The 15,255-nt window shown below is 37.3% G+C and overlaps 1 protein-coding gene across 1 annotated transcript in view; it reads left to right on the top strand.

Moving 5' to 3' along the window:
- The first annotated feature begins 2,391 nt into the window (after positions 1 to 2,391).
- LOC140144215 (uncharacterized) overlaps positions 2,392 to 15,255 on the top strand; it is a 95,140-nt gene continuing 82,276 nt past the window's right edge. The window contains exons 1-5 of the mRNA XM_072166032.1: positions 2,392 to 2,753; positions 6,389 to 6,642; positions 7,623 to 7,858; positions 12,341 to 12,581; positions 13,501 to 13,696. Of these exons, the coding sequence (XP_072022133.1) occupies positions 2,486 to 2,753; positions 6,389 to 6,642; positions 7,623 to 7,858; positions 12,341 to 12,581; positions 13,501 to 13,696 (1,195 nt within the window). The 5' untranslated portion in view covers positions 2,392 to 2,485. The remainder of the gene's footprint in view (positions 2,754 to 6,388; positions 6,643 to 7,622; positions 7,859 to 12,340; positions 12,582 to 13,500; positions 13,697 to 15,255) is intronic.

The raw sequence follows: 15,255 nt of genomic DNA, 5'->3' as shown, positions 1-15,255 counted from the left end.
ATCTGATGGTTTTAATATACTCAAGAAAGATCGTAATAGGGGTTGGTGTGGCAATATTAGTTAATCATGTTAATAGTATGTTCGATTTTAGGAGAAGGGATGATCTATGTGATGATTCTCTTGAAGGTATTTGGGTCGAAATTTCACCACCTCATACAAACACACTTCTTGTGTGTGCTGCGTATAATCCTGATGGGAATGATAATGAATTTTCAAATATGTTGTGTACAATGTTGTCAAAAGCTGCTAATGAAGAAAAAGAGTTAATTTTACTTGGCGACTTTAATTGTAATTTTTCCTCATTTCAACTGGAAGCAAGTTGGAGATTTAAAATGTGTGTGTGATTTGTATCAGTTGCAGCAATTAATAAACCTTCCAACTCGTGTGACATCTCACAGCAAGACGATTATTGATTTGTTTTTTTTACATCAATAGATGAGCCTTTTAGTGAAAGTGGTGTGATTCAAATATCAATCAGTGATCTATATTTAATTTATGCTATAAGAAAAACCAAGCTATGTAAGGATCAACATAAAACCATTGATTGATTATAATTTTATTATTTGTCAGTTTTTGAGCCGTGTCTGATGACCGGCGTCAGTATCTTGTTCTCAGTCAGATATTGCCTTTTGGCAACTTTACTGAGTATCCTGGTAGATGTAGATGTAGATATTACCATAAAACGAATGCTTTTTACAAGCCTGATAGCAGAAAATCATGATGAAATTATGCAAAATGACAGTGAAATGTCCCATTCACTTGGGGGTAGGTGGGACAATGGTTCTTGAAATTAAGTTTTGATACAAAAAAATAACAAAATTACTGAGTTAGATTGCATATAATGCCGCCAACAAGCTCAAAAATTAAATTAATACTGAACACATATATTGATGACTTGATTATGTGGCTGAAAATCGCAAATCGTGAGGTTTTTTGGGTTTTGTCACTAAAAACCAAGAAAAAAATCTGACTCATGTATTCAGATGAAATTAATAAACATAATGATAGTATTATATTACTATTTTTGGTATAATTCCCGGGATATAAGAATGTTAATAATGCCCAAATGCTCCAATATAAATAATATGCATTGCTGTAATAATATCATAAATTTTATATGTGTTAAATTTACCCCTAACCCCAGCATGAGTCCCACTTACCCCAAAGTGTTGGGGTATAGTGGGACAGTTGAGTCATTATATAATTGCCCCCCCTTCTGTACTGAATTGGAGTATCGCTCCAAAACTAACACCAGACATTGTCCTAGGATTATACTTGAATTATAAAAACAAAAGTCCAATCTTTATTCACTTAGGCTACATGAGTTTTATATCCAATAATATCATAAAGTGTCCCACTTTACCCCCATCTTACCCTACTAATGCGTTGCAAAAACAGCAAAAGTATGTAGGCCTATAGGCCTAGATTAGGACAAAAAAAGATGTTTGCTTGCCCTCAACCGACCAACCCTAATTTTGGAAATCAGAAAAAAGGTTTTTTTTTCCTATTTACTGTACAAAAGAATACCGAGTTACCGACCCTATTTTTGTAAATTCCTAAAAAAGTTTGTTTCTTCTTTTCAAATTTTTGCATTCTGAAGATGTAAAAAAATGTATTTTAGTTGATTCATTTTGACACCAAAATTGTCTGATTTTTCGTATTTTGAGCCTTAATTAATACAAACATTAGAGTTTCCTAGTAATTAAAAAAAGAAGAAGAAATCCCGACCGACCAACCCAATTGTTAAAATTCAATTCAGGGCAAGCAAACAATCTAAAAGTCTGCGTAAATGATCCGTAAAAAATTGGAAGACCCCCCCGGTCATGCTCCTCTCTGACTCGCCTTAAACACATACTTCACGTGTATGTAGTGCAGATTGAAATACCGTGATTCCCCGCTTGATTGACAATACGATAACGCATCTCTGACACGGTCCACTACATACACTGGGCTACTGTACCGAGCCTTCAAGCCAGCGATGTGTGCCAGTCGGTGATGTTTGGTTGGGTCGCTGTAAGTTGATTCAGCAGGTTGGCGAGGAAGAACAGAGAAAATAAAGGTAGAGAAGCGACACTCTCTGCAAACTGCCTATACCGTGCTATACCGCAGCTGAAGACATCTAATACAGCAGAGTGAGCAGACAGTACATGTACAATGTGATTCTCTCATTTATAATTAGGATTACGTCATTGCCAGAGCTTTGTTTTGTGAGCGGTACAAAGCGTATAAGTCCGCCCACCGCTGTCAATCATTCTAATGAACAAATAAACAAGCTCTGGCAATGACGTAATCCTAATTATAAATGAGAAAATCACATTGTACATGTAGGCCTACTGTCTGCTGTACCATATGTCTTCCAACAAGTGCCGGAGTGTCGCGGGCCTGGGAAGAACCTCGGATGTTGAAACTTTGATTATGATATTCTAGCCAATTTCAACTCAGTTTCCAATTATTTGTTATTCTATATCATCATCCATCCATACTCATGGCTCATTCTGAAAGCAACAAGCCTCGCAATATGACAACATTTGAGAGGAAAAACACATCGATTTCACGCATCATTTGGGATACTCTATGCACGTCGCTACTGGTATGTTACCTGTACGGAGCGGGGCAAGCTGAGCAGTTCGGACCGGCTCAAGGGGATAAAGTCAGTTCAGAACTATTTGCCAATAAAGGCAAGGTTTATGTGGAGACTTTTCGTATTGAAGGTTTGAATGCAACACTGAGCGTGAGGATTGAAGACGTAATCGGTATGTACCTACGATGAAATCAAGAAAATGAACTCATTTTAATATTAATGGGGGGGAGAAGATGTGGGCAAGGGTTGAGGGAGGGGTTGAAGCCGGGGGTTGCTTGCTCCCATCTTACAATGAAACAAATGAGCTGGCAGTATAAAACATATGTATGTGACATGTACCAATGTCACCCCCCCCCGGGCATACCGGAGCCACAGAGCCCAGGAGGGGGAGGTAAAAATGTTCAAATGTCCCGCAAGCTCGCTACTAAAAATTACTTGAACATTGTTTGCTGGGGTAGGTTAGTGCAGGGATCTTTATGTTGATTTTTGTTTTACATGGGTGTAGAAAGAATATAGGCCTAATCGAGGAGATGCCATTTGTTCTTCACCCTTTGGTTTAAAGGTGCGTATGACTAACATTTTTTTGCTTAAAGTTGATGCCTAACATGTTGAGAGGTCAAAAATGACAGGGGCCCAGTGTGCACCCTTGAGCAATAAAAGAAATATGAGGTCAAAGGGTTATACAGGGGCAAAACTCAAAATTGCTCGGATTGGTTAACTAGAGCGATAACCGCACCATAGCTGAACCATGTGGCTTCGGCAGTTTATTGTGGTAGGCCCATACCACTGTCACCCGGAGTCTGTAATGGACATAATCTCGAAATGCTACGAAGGTATGACCGCCCGAGTGGTGTTAATGAAAGAGGAAAAGTAAAGAATATGAAATAAACTAGAGCAACTGTGCCCTTTGCAAGGGCACGAGGTAAGTTAGGCGGATGACTGTGACGATCTGATCAAGCAGCAATACTGTGCTGGATAGTATTACTATTAATTTTAATAAGACTGTTTCATTAATTGCCGTTTTAATATACCTTGATCGTGGAAAGCTGGCATTTTGAAAACTTGACTTTTGACCTCTGTATGACCCTGTTAATGACCTTAAATGAATTTTAAAATAATTTAAAACATGTTAAGAATGTCATAAGGATCATTGCATTTAAATTTCAGCTCAATTGAAGCATTTTGAAAACTTGACCTTTGACCCCTTTATGCCCCTTAATGACCTTAAATGAATTTTTAAATATTTTCAACATGTTTAGAATGTCATAAGGATCATTGCGTTTAAATTTCAGCTCAATCAGAGCATTTTGGAAAACTTGACCTTTGACCCCTTTATATGACCCCTTAATGACCTTAAATGAATCTTAAAAATTTTTTTAAATGTTTAGAATGTCATAAGGATCATTGCATATAAATTTCAGCTCAATTGGAGCATTTTGAAAAACTTGACCTATGACCCCTTAATGACCTTAAATGAATTTTAAAATATTTTTAAAATGTTTAGAATGTCATAAGGATCATTGCATTTAAATTTCAGCTCAATTGGAGCATTTTGAAAACCTTGACCTTTGACCCCTTTATGACCCCTTAATGACCTTAAATAAAATTTTTAATGTTTTAAGCATGTTTAGAATGTCATAAGGATCATTGCATTTAAATTTAAGCTCAATCGGAGCATTTTCGGTTAAAATGACTTTTTTTGACCCCTGTGACCCCTGGATGACCTCTGACGTTTGGAAATATTTTTATTATATTCTTTATGTTTTCCTCTTTCATATGACACCACTCATGGGGTCATACCTTCGTGGCATTTAGAGATATGTCCATTTCAGACCAAATGGTTAGTCAGTTAGTAAGCTAGTAAGTAAGCTAGTAAGCTAGTAACATTCACTCATATGGGCTGATACCATTTCATGGTTCAGCAAAAATTATACTACAATATTCCTCAGGTCAAAAGGATTTAGAAAACATATAGTTTGACTTAGGAAGTTAGGCCTACCAACAGTCAATCAGTCTGATTAACAAAAAGGTCAGAGGTTGAAATTTGGGCTCCGTAGGGGTCAAACACATAAAATTTGTCCAAATTGTCTCAAAATCTTTGTCTTGTTATAATAAGTCATAAAAAGAATAGTTTTCATTATGTGCAACATTGATTGCACTATAGATAAACTTGTAGTACTCTTGTTTGGTGTGTTACCATGGTAACGAAAACATTGTAGGTAGTGCAAACTATTTCTGTTTTTAATTATTATAGCAAGACAAACCTTTCTGTGTTTGACCCCTATTTGCCATAGATAGGTCAAACTGTTTATTTTCTGAATCCTTTCGGAATATTTTGAAATGGGTTTAAACCAAATCGGAACAATTTTGAGTTTTGACCCCTGTGTAAACTTTGACCCTGAAATTCTTTAAACAAGTTTTATCTTACTATAAATAATTTAAGTCAAATTGAAAAAAAAATTCTACGTATGACTTGTTGTACTACATGTAGGGGTAGGTATGATTACATAGCTTACTATAGAAGGCTTCATTTTGGCCAAGAACATTTTTGGAGCCTATATTTGAGACAAATTTCACAGAAAGTTCTTGGTTTGGGGTATATTTATCTAAAATGTTGACATTTTTGGCCCATTTTGGCCATTTTTACAGACAGGACGGATATTTACTGATTTATGGCGGATGTGCCACACCCGACACACCACCTGGTTATGGACCTGGCTACTGTCATTGCTCCCTGGTTTTTTTAAACTTTAGTGATTTGATAAATCAGACAATCTAACAAATTATCAAAAATAATGTTTGCATTTTTGTTTAAGGGATGCCTTCAAAACTCAAAATGCTGGTTCCGCCCAGGTCCATCTGGTTGGAACCAGTTTCTATTGTTCTAAACAATGGAACACGATTCAACCGCCAAGGTCCCTCCCTAAGAGGCTCCTAAGAGAATGGATGTGCAAGTGGTAAAACTCCTATTCCTTAGCACCAACTGGCAATAATAAGTCAAATTTCAAATGTTTTTTTGCAATTTGAAGGAAAATGGGTCAAAAATCTTGGATGTTTTCTTACAATTCCAGTCACAGAATTCAAAGACTTGGCACAAGTCTAAGCTAAGCGTTCAAGTATAGGCTAAGAGTTTGCTCAAATTATTTTAATTTTATGTTAATTTTGATAATTGGTTAGGGTCTGTGCAATAATTATCAGCCCCCCGAAAATTTCCGAACGGCTCGCCAAAAATCGCCCCCCCTCTCGGCCTGCCAAAATAACACCCCCCCCTCTTGGCCCGCCAAAATTCTTTGCCCCCCCCTTGAACATGCCAAGTTTTTGGGATCCCAAATTCCAAACTTTAAATGGTCTAGATGTATGTTGCGAGCAAGAGCTTAGCAGGAAAATTTGCATATTTAAGCGTTTCAGATTGTTTTCCTAAGCCTTTTAAAGCATTTTATTAAAAAGGCGCCCGTGAATGCGTGCAAAAAATCGCTTGCCTCCCCTCTCGGCTTGCCAAAATTGCTTGCCCCCCCTTTCGTCTCCTCGCCAAAAATGTCTTGCCCCCCAATTTTACCCTCCCCCCAGGGCTCATAATTATTGCACAGCCCCTTATACATGTAAAAGAGAATAGAAAATGTGTTCAAAAATTATAATGCCTAACTTGAAATTAGTCTTTGTGCAAGTCTTTGGGCAGAAAAGTGATGCCACTAGCACATAATGCATTGTCAATGTTATTGTCAGTGTCTATGGGGTGTTCACATAATTATTTGGGGTCCAATGTCATTATAGGATCACATAGCATCCATATTGATTCCTCCCTTACAGGTATTGCTGAATACTGGCTGTTGGATTTTCAACCATACCAATACGACCCTCTCAACCTACCAATCAGCGAGGTGTCAGGATTCCTCTCAGCAAGCAACACTGGACAGTGTTCCAGTATAGAACAAGACCAGGACTGGAATGATTTATATTTTGATGATGAATTCTTCCAGAATCACTCAGCTATTGGGAGCAAATTATTGTTTACTGATTACATCAGAGGAAATGGGATTATGAATGGAATCAGGGCTGACATTGTAAGTATTTGATGTGTTTTATACTAGGACAATTTTGTAGGGTGATGCAATTTGCTTAGAGTACTAATACCAGGTGACATTCAGTGGCGTAGCCAAGGGGGGTATTATTTAAGATTTTTAAGCCTTCTTGTACTTTTTAGACCATTTTTGACCATTTTCATCAATGTTTGCCCCTCTTAAAAATTTTCTTGCCCCCCCCCCCCCCTTTGCCCAACCTGGTAACATTACCTGTATAAATACTAGGATAAATTTTACATCAGAGAGAAATGAGATAATTAATGGTATCATAATTAGGGGTGACATTAAGTATTCAGTGTGTTTCTACTTGGATAATTTTGTGGACATTTTGTAGGGTGATGTGGTTTGCTCGGAGGGAGATGCCTTTTCATATGATGTGACATTCCTGTGCCTACCAGAGTATGGGTCATTTAAGGATGTCATTTTCTTTCTTTAAATTTATACTAACCACTGTTTTATAAGATGTCCCATCGATGCCAAAAAAAAAAAAAAAAAAAAAAAAAAAATCAAAAAAAAAAAAAAAAAAAAAAAAAAATTTAATTAAAAAAAAAAAAAAGACACGGTCGGGACCAGGGTACACGATCGGTCGGACGTGGACAAACAAACAATTTTTTTTTTTCCTAAGTGATGAGCATGGTGAAAGGTTCCATCAAGACATTTCAGCTATTAAAACTAGGTATCGAGGATGGTTTAACCCAAACATGATGACGCAGATATTTTATAGTGCCTTTATAGCATTCTCAGTAAAATCGAACTTGAAAGTGTGACGTGCTGGGTAAATTCTGACTTCATATTTGAAATCAGCGATTTAGCCAAGAATACATGGATTTTCCTCACTAACAGATGAAAAGTTTTTGTTGTCTAGTGATATACATGTAATAGAAGACATGCAATATAAACCACTCTTTTGAGTTTTTGGTATACTATAGCACACTATTATAAATCACCATTTGTTTTTATAGATCAAGTTTGAAGGTAAGATGAATACCTTCCTCACCTGTGAGCAAACTGATGGAATCAGTATTTGGGAATCTAATATCTACGCTGAGGAAATAGAGTACAATACCGTGTTATACGCCACCAACCTTAGACCACAACCTACATGGGAACCAGACACGAGTAACGATTTACCAGCTGTTGGATTCGTGCAGAATAATATACATCTAATATGGAGACTGGCAAGAGTAGCAATTGTGAAGTAAGTGAAGTTTGTGTTCAGAGGGCAGCCCTCGAATTAACCCACAGCACCCATGGCATTTTGCCGTGGGTGCCCAACCCCACTGCCGTAATGCTCTCAAAATATGTCCTTTACCCAAGGCAGTCACTTGCCGTGCCCTCTAATGAAGTTGCTGTCGGTGCCCCAGCCCTGCAAAATTATCGATCTATGTTTGTGTGTGTTTTCTTCACTTTTGAGAAATTGCCTTGGTGCCCTTCTCAAATTTTCAACAGTTGCCATGATGCCCTCTTGAAATATTACAAACTGCTGTGCTGCCTTGCCTTTTCAGTGAAAATCCAAGGCCATTCTCACCTTGCCCTAAAAAAGTTGCAGTGCCCCTTCAGATCCTTAATTCGAGGGCTGTCAGAGGGGCAGTAGCAGCAGTTTCGCCCCACCTGCACTATCAGTTTTAGCCCCACCCCTATATTGGGTCAGCAGCTGGTTAGTCCCTTCAGGGGGCTGCAATAGAGGATGTGCGTGAAATTTATTGATTGGCTCCAAACAAAGGATTTCAACCGGTGTCCTTCACCGTAATCATGGCGCAGTGCAGTCCATTCAATCAAAATGTTGTCATCAACCTATTTGATCGTAGTGCATTTGTTATGTGTGTGAGACGAACTGCCGCGGTAGATTGCAATCATGTTTTTGTTGAATGCATTTCAGTAGTCCGCCATATTTACAGTATGATACGTCATATACACAACCTCTATAGACATTTTACCTATAGACGAATCCAACGAGCCAAGTCATGGTCAGGATTTGGTCGGCCATCTTTGGTTTCCCGCTAGCACCAACCTGGTGTTTTGAGCGCTGATTGTGCAAATAAAGCCGCCTAACACCTAGAGAAGATGCAAAGATGAGGAGGGTTAATAGAATAATATATACAATAGAGGTAATCCTGTCGCATCTATTCATACATAGTCCTTTGTTCATCCATTTGTACATCTATGAATAGATGCGACGGGATTACCTGCGGAATTATCTCTATTGTATTATTCTATTAACCCTCCTCGACCTTCTCTAGGTGTAAGGCGGCTTTTATTTGCAACTGTTGAAACTGTATTGTGTTGTAAACTTTAATTCATCATTCTTTTGTTTACCTGTGTTTTCGCGGAAGGTGTAAAACGGGTGATGGAATACAGTTTAAAATTTCCGCCAAGGCCGAATCATTTCACATTTTGGATGCATTGTAGCCGACGGGGACCCAACTAAAGGCTGCTGGTCAGGTGTAGGAATGCGTGTATTTGGATTCGTCTATATCCCATAATGTAGTGTACCAGGTGGTACTTCTGCCATATTCCACCCTTTGAGTGTCACAAAATACATCATCCCCTGGGGTGTAGAGTTCTGCTCATTGGGATATGCATATTGGTTGGTGCCTTCACTGGAGAAAAGGAATCTACTTTGAGAATACAAAATGGCAGACGATGATGGTTAATTACTGTCACAAGGCAAAAAAAACTTTTTTAGACATTATTGACATGATGTCTTTTGTAAAGAAAAGTTCCTTTACCTTAAGGGGGTACTACACCCATTGATTTTTTTTGCATTTGTTTGCATTTTGTGAAGAAATTACAAAAAAAAATTGGACAAAGTGGTATGCAAAATGAAGGGGCAAATCTTCTCGTTTTATTGGTGGCATCGGTATCAATGTAGCTTACATGCTTTTGAAGATAGAAGCCAAAAGGAGGTACATCACTGATGATTTAAATTTACTTCATTTTGGAAAGCTTACTATCAACGGATTTCGTTAAAATTTTGGATATGTGTTGCTAACACATTAGGGAAATAATGTTGATATGTAAAATGGGAATAAGTGGTCCCTGATTTCTTTTATGACTTCATGAACTTGGTGCTCCACAACTATCAAAAAACGAACCGGTTAAAATGCTTCTATTTTCAATGTCGAGCTATATTTTGTATTTTGAACTTGCAACACTATGTCACTGAAACTTAATTAAGCCATAGGTAACAGGTTACCACAACCACACTACAGCAATGTTGAAAAAGATTGTATTTTTTGTCACCTATACCACCATATTAGGTAGTTTTCCGTAAGCTTCATTTTTGTGATTTTGGTAACTATATGATATTTATTTGCCCAATCCAACTCAACTAGGCAATCTAAATTGTACTCACCATTTACATCTCAAGGTATTTTAGTATATTTCCATTATATATCCAGTAACAGACAAAATATCAAAATTGATGCCTCATTATGACATGTATGATATCACATACTATCACATGTATTCATAATTGATGCCTGAATTTGACCTGAACCAATTGACCTATAACCTGACCTTTGATGACCTTATAGCCTTTTTTAGTCTCTTTTCCTAACAACATATTATAGAAGATACATACATGGTGTAGTATTAATTGTCTATGTGGAAGAGATTATTTAGGCCTATTTAATTTATTCAGTGTTATAATCAGTGAGTATATTTCTATAGATAGTATAACAAAGGATTTAATGTATTCTATTCATGTATTCTACTTGGACATGTTCAATAGAATAAATCATGGTTTGTTATGAAACACACATCTCAGTTACCAGGATACAGTAAACAAAAAAAAATATATAGGGCTAAAATGATTTTCTAAAATGGTTTAAAACCACTTTTTATGTAGAGATATTTTATAAGTTCAGGACATGAGATGATGAACATATTTATATACTTTATAAATTTAAAAAAAAAAAAAGAAGATGGGTACTGATGAAAATCGGGTATTAAATCGCCTTAAACCTAACTTTTAATACATTTTATAGCTTGAATGTGAAAAATGACAGCTAGGGCATGCAGTTTTCCCATTAAAGGCACACACCGACATCGCCTGGCTAATAATTATTTGGTGCAGCAGAGACACTAAAATGAATACACGGGATCGATACACGTGAATTGCTATGCACGATTTTGATATCGGACGAAAATCTTCGGGATACTGGGTTAGAAAATGATGAATATCTCCCGCAAATGATTTTTTCTCAAGAAACCAGATGTGGTCTCATACACTTGAAAATACGTGTTGAACAGATATGATAATCGTTAGTGCGCTTTGACAATTGGCGTGCGCTTTGAACTCAAAATCTAACCAAAACTCTAATGTTATATTGCGTTGGTCCTGTATGGCTACAGCGCGCAGCAGGCTATAGTCTGCTGCACTCACTACTCAGTGGAGGCAGTATACCGTAACCATTGACCGCAAATGTCGTATACAAGCTTACTCACACAGCGAGAAATCAATTACCCCGGTTATTGTCAGTAGCCTTAGTCAGGTCACTTCGCTAATTATGCATCTCATAAGGTCCGAATAAAATGGCCATGGGTGGCTGTGGATTCAACCTACCATGGCGATTTCTACCATGAAGATATCGGGGCGATGTCACTGTGTGGCATCTGCTTCAGTAAAGTAAAAACCTTCATAAACAATGATATCTTGGTGTTCTGCATTGCTTTATAACCATATCACTCATCACTCGTTCTTCACTACATATATGTCCCTATAGAGCCATAATATAATTACGGTAACTCCCTTGTTTCTACAGTTTCATCATCACATCATTGAACGCATTGACCTATTTGCTATATTTGACTATGCCATAGTGGAACCGGTCCTCCTAGATGATGGTTTAACACCAGATATTGAACACACTAAACTCACTATGGGGTTGGCTACATATGTCCCTATAGAGCCATAATATAATTAACTCCCTAGTTTCTACAGTTTCATCATCACATCTAAGGCAATAGAACACATTGACCTATTTGCTACATTTGACTATGCCATAGTAGAACCAGTCCTCCTTGATGATGGTTTAACACCAGATCTTGAACACACCAAACTCACTATGTGGTTTACTACATGGCCCTATAGAACAATAATACAGTCATGTGATTTGTTCTTTCTACAGTTTCATCATCACATATAAGGCCATTGACCTATTAGCTATATTTGACTATGCCATAGTGGAACCGGTCCTCCTTGATGATGGTTTAACACCAGATATTGAAAGCACCAAACTTGCTATGGGGTTTACTACATGGCCCTATAGAGAAATAATATAGTCATGTAAATTTGTTCTTCCTACAGTTTCATCATCACATCTAAGGCGATTGAACGCATTGACCTATTTGCTATATTTGACTATGCCATATTGGAACCGGTCCTCCTTGATGATGGTTTAACACTAGATATTGAAAGCACCAAACTCACTATGGGGTTGGCTACATATGTCCCTATAGAGCCATAATATAATTAACTCCTTAGTTTCTACAGTTTCATCATCACATCTAAGGCAATAGAACACATTGACCTATTTGCTACATTTGACTATGCCATAGTAGAACCAGTCCTCCTTGATGATGGTTTAACACCAGATCTTGAACACACCAAACTATGGGGTTCACTACATGGCCCTATAGAGAAATAATACAGTCATGTCATTTGTTCTTCCTACAGTTTCATCATCACATCTAAGGCAATTGAACACATTGACCTATTTGCTATATTTGACTATGCCATAGTGGAACCAGTCCTTCTAGATGATGGTTTAACACCAGATATTGAACACACTAAACTCACTATGGGGTTCACTACATATGTCCCTATAGAGCAGGCTATTATGCTGGTATGGATTGACAACACTGTTACCTATACACCAAGAAATCCAGAAAATACCTTGACAGAAGTTGTAGAAGATGTAAGTTTTCAGTTATATCCCCCTGAGCACTACCTGCTGATCTAACATTGCCTCTGATTGGTCAATTATGTGATATCTTCACTTTAATCACCAATCAGTGATTCTAACAATGCTGATTGGTCCAATCGATAATGAAAACTTCTTTTTGGCCAATCGGCAGGCAGTTCTCATGGGGTTAACATGAGCCTACTAATCCTCGAGGGGGACAATCAGCATTTAGGTGATTGCATCATGGTGTTTGAGTGCGTTTAATTTTGTGGGACAAAAGCCTAATCTCATCATAACTTCATCCAAGCAGCACAATTTAATCATCTACCGTTGGAAAAAAAGTGTATTCCCATGAATAAAGTGTTCTGCAAATCTGAGAAACCGTCACATACTCACATACCAAATTGGAATGATGAGTTTATAAGTCGTCTTAGGGCATTTAAATAAAGGCACTTAATTTATTGCCCACGTGACCACATGGGCGCAGACATTACAGCATCTAGGCAGGATGTCTGGAAAAGTGACCTTTGGCACAGCGGGGGTCTTCCTGTGTATTTCAAATTTTCTAGCAAACTTGTCATTTTTTTGCAACTTTGTAGTATTATTGTAAGAGTTTCCGTCGATAACTTTTTTTTTCCGTCGACCAAAACTTTCCAAATTTAGTTCATGAAAACATACTAAAAAAACAGAATCTCCCAATTTTTAATTAAGTTGCACATTAAATTTTCAGCAATTTTGATGATATTTGTCTGAAAAATTCCTATCTCTTAGCATTGTAGCACATCTACTGATCACTTGGTGGTCTTGGTATGGCGGTGCCCATGGGTCACGTGGGCATTAAATTTAGTGCCTTTTATTTTACCCTATGGTAACTGTTTATCCAGCTGTTCTTTCAGCCTTAATCTGTAGCTTGATATCTGATTATTTTCAGCCTCCGTCTGTGCTAGCCAACACTCCACCATGTAACACCATGCGAGACCCCGATTACTGCTTACAGAGTTGGGACTATGAGTTTGTACTGCTACTGGACATCACACAGCTTACCCTCGATATGCCATTGGAAGCAACAGGTGTATTTGGGTTTGATTTCAACCTGTTTGAATGCACTGATGTGGCTACTGCAACAGGTATGGAGCTGAGAATATTGCAAACATTTCTCTAAGGTTATTCTTTTCTTATTTATGTGTTTGGTAAGTGACCTGCTATCTACTGTAGATAGCAACAGCAACATGGTATCCCCATGTGTTTGGTAAAATTGACTGATATCTAATAATTATTGTTTGTAAGTTTTTCTTGCTTTGTAATCATCTGTTTTATGTATGTTTGATCATTAATATGTTTATCATGTATTTCTCTGATGCACTGTTCAGGGTCAAATAAAAAACTAAACTAAACATAGCACTGTTTACTTTTCACTTTAGTGGACCATATGGGAAAGGCATCTGCTATCTACTGAAGATAGCAATATTAAGATCAAATCAATATGAAAGAATTTATAAAGGAATTTTGCTAAGCAAATTGCTGTCTGTGGAAGAGACAAAATGTTTTTTTTTAGTTGATGATAAGAGTCTATGGGCCAGTTTTTTTTTGAAGCATGGCTAGTGGTCAGGCTTCCCAAGCCACCAGGCTTAAGCCCAATTAGTTTGTAAATTTCATGTCGTATATCACCTTGAATAAATCAATAAAATGGATCCACATTGGTAGGGCTAGCTTACTGGCTTAGGATGCCTGATCACTAGCCAAGCTTCAGGAAATCGGACCTATGCGTTTTGATAAGTAAACTACTATCTACTGAAAACAGCAACATTTAGTGAAAACCAACATGAAAAACCCTATTTGTTTGACTAAGCAAGATGCTATTTACTGAAGATAGCAACATTATGCAAATAAATATAGTAAACCTTATTCGTTATGCTCTGCAATCTGATAGCAACATTAAGAAAATCTACATGAAAGAGAATACAAATGTACTTGGCTAAGTAATCTGCCGTTTACAGTAGATAGCAACATTATTACTCAAACATGATAGACCCTGTATGTTTTGCTAAGCAGTCTGCTGTCTACTGAAGATAGCAAAATTAAGAAATCAACATGATAGAGGATAGAAACATTAACTCAAATAAACATGGTAGACCTGTGTGTTTTGCTTAGCAGTCTGCTATCTACTGAAGATAGCAACATTTAGAAATCAACATGAAAGAGGATAGCAACATTATTACTCAAATAAACATGGTAGACCTGTGTGTTTTGCTTAGCAGTCTGCTATCTACTGAAGATAGCAAAATTTAGAAATCAACATGAAAGAGGATAGCAACATTATTACTCAAATAAACATGGTAGACCTGTGTGTTTTGCTTAGCAGTCTGCTATCTACCGAAGATAGCAAAATTTAGAAATCAACATGAAAGAGGATAGAAACATTAACTCAAATAAACATGGTAGACCTGTGTGTTTCGCTTAGCAGTCTGCTATCTACTGAAGATAGCAAAATTTAGAAATCAACATGATAGAGGATAGAAACATTAACTCAAATAAACATGGTAGACCTGTGTGTTTTGCTTAGCAGTCTGCTATCTACTGAAGATAGCAAAATTTAGAAATCAACATGATAAAGGATAGAAAGAAACATTAACTCAAATAAACATGGTAGACCTGTGTTTTGCTTAGCAGTCTGCTATCTACTGAA

The sequence above is a fragment of the Amphiura filiformis genome, chromosome 2 (assembly GCF_039555335.1).
Source record: "Amphiura filiformis chromosome 2, Afil_fr2py, whole genome shotgun sequence".
NCBI classification, from domain to species: domain Eukaryota; kingdom Metazoa; phylum Echinodermata; class Ophiuroidea; order Amphilepidida; family Amphiuridae; genus Amphiura; species Amphiura filiformis.
This window is presented reverse-complemented; position numbering and strand designations above follow the sequence as displayed.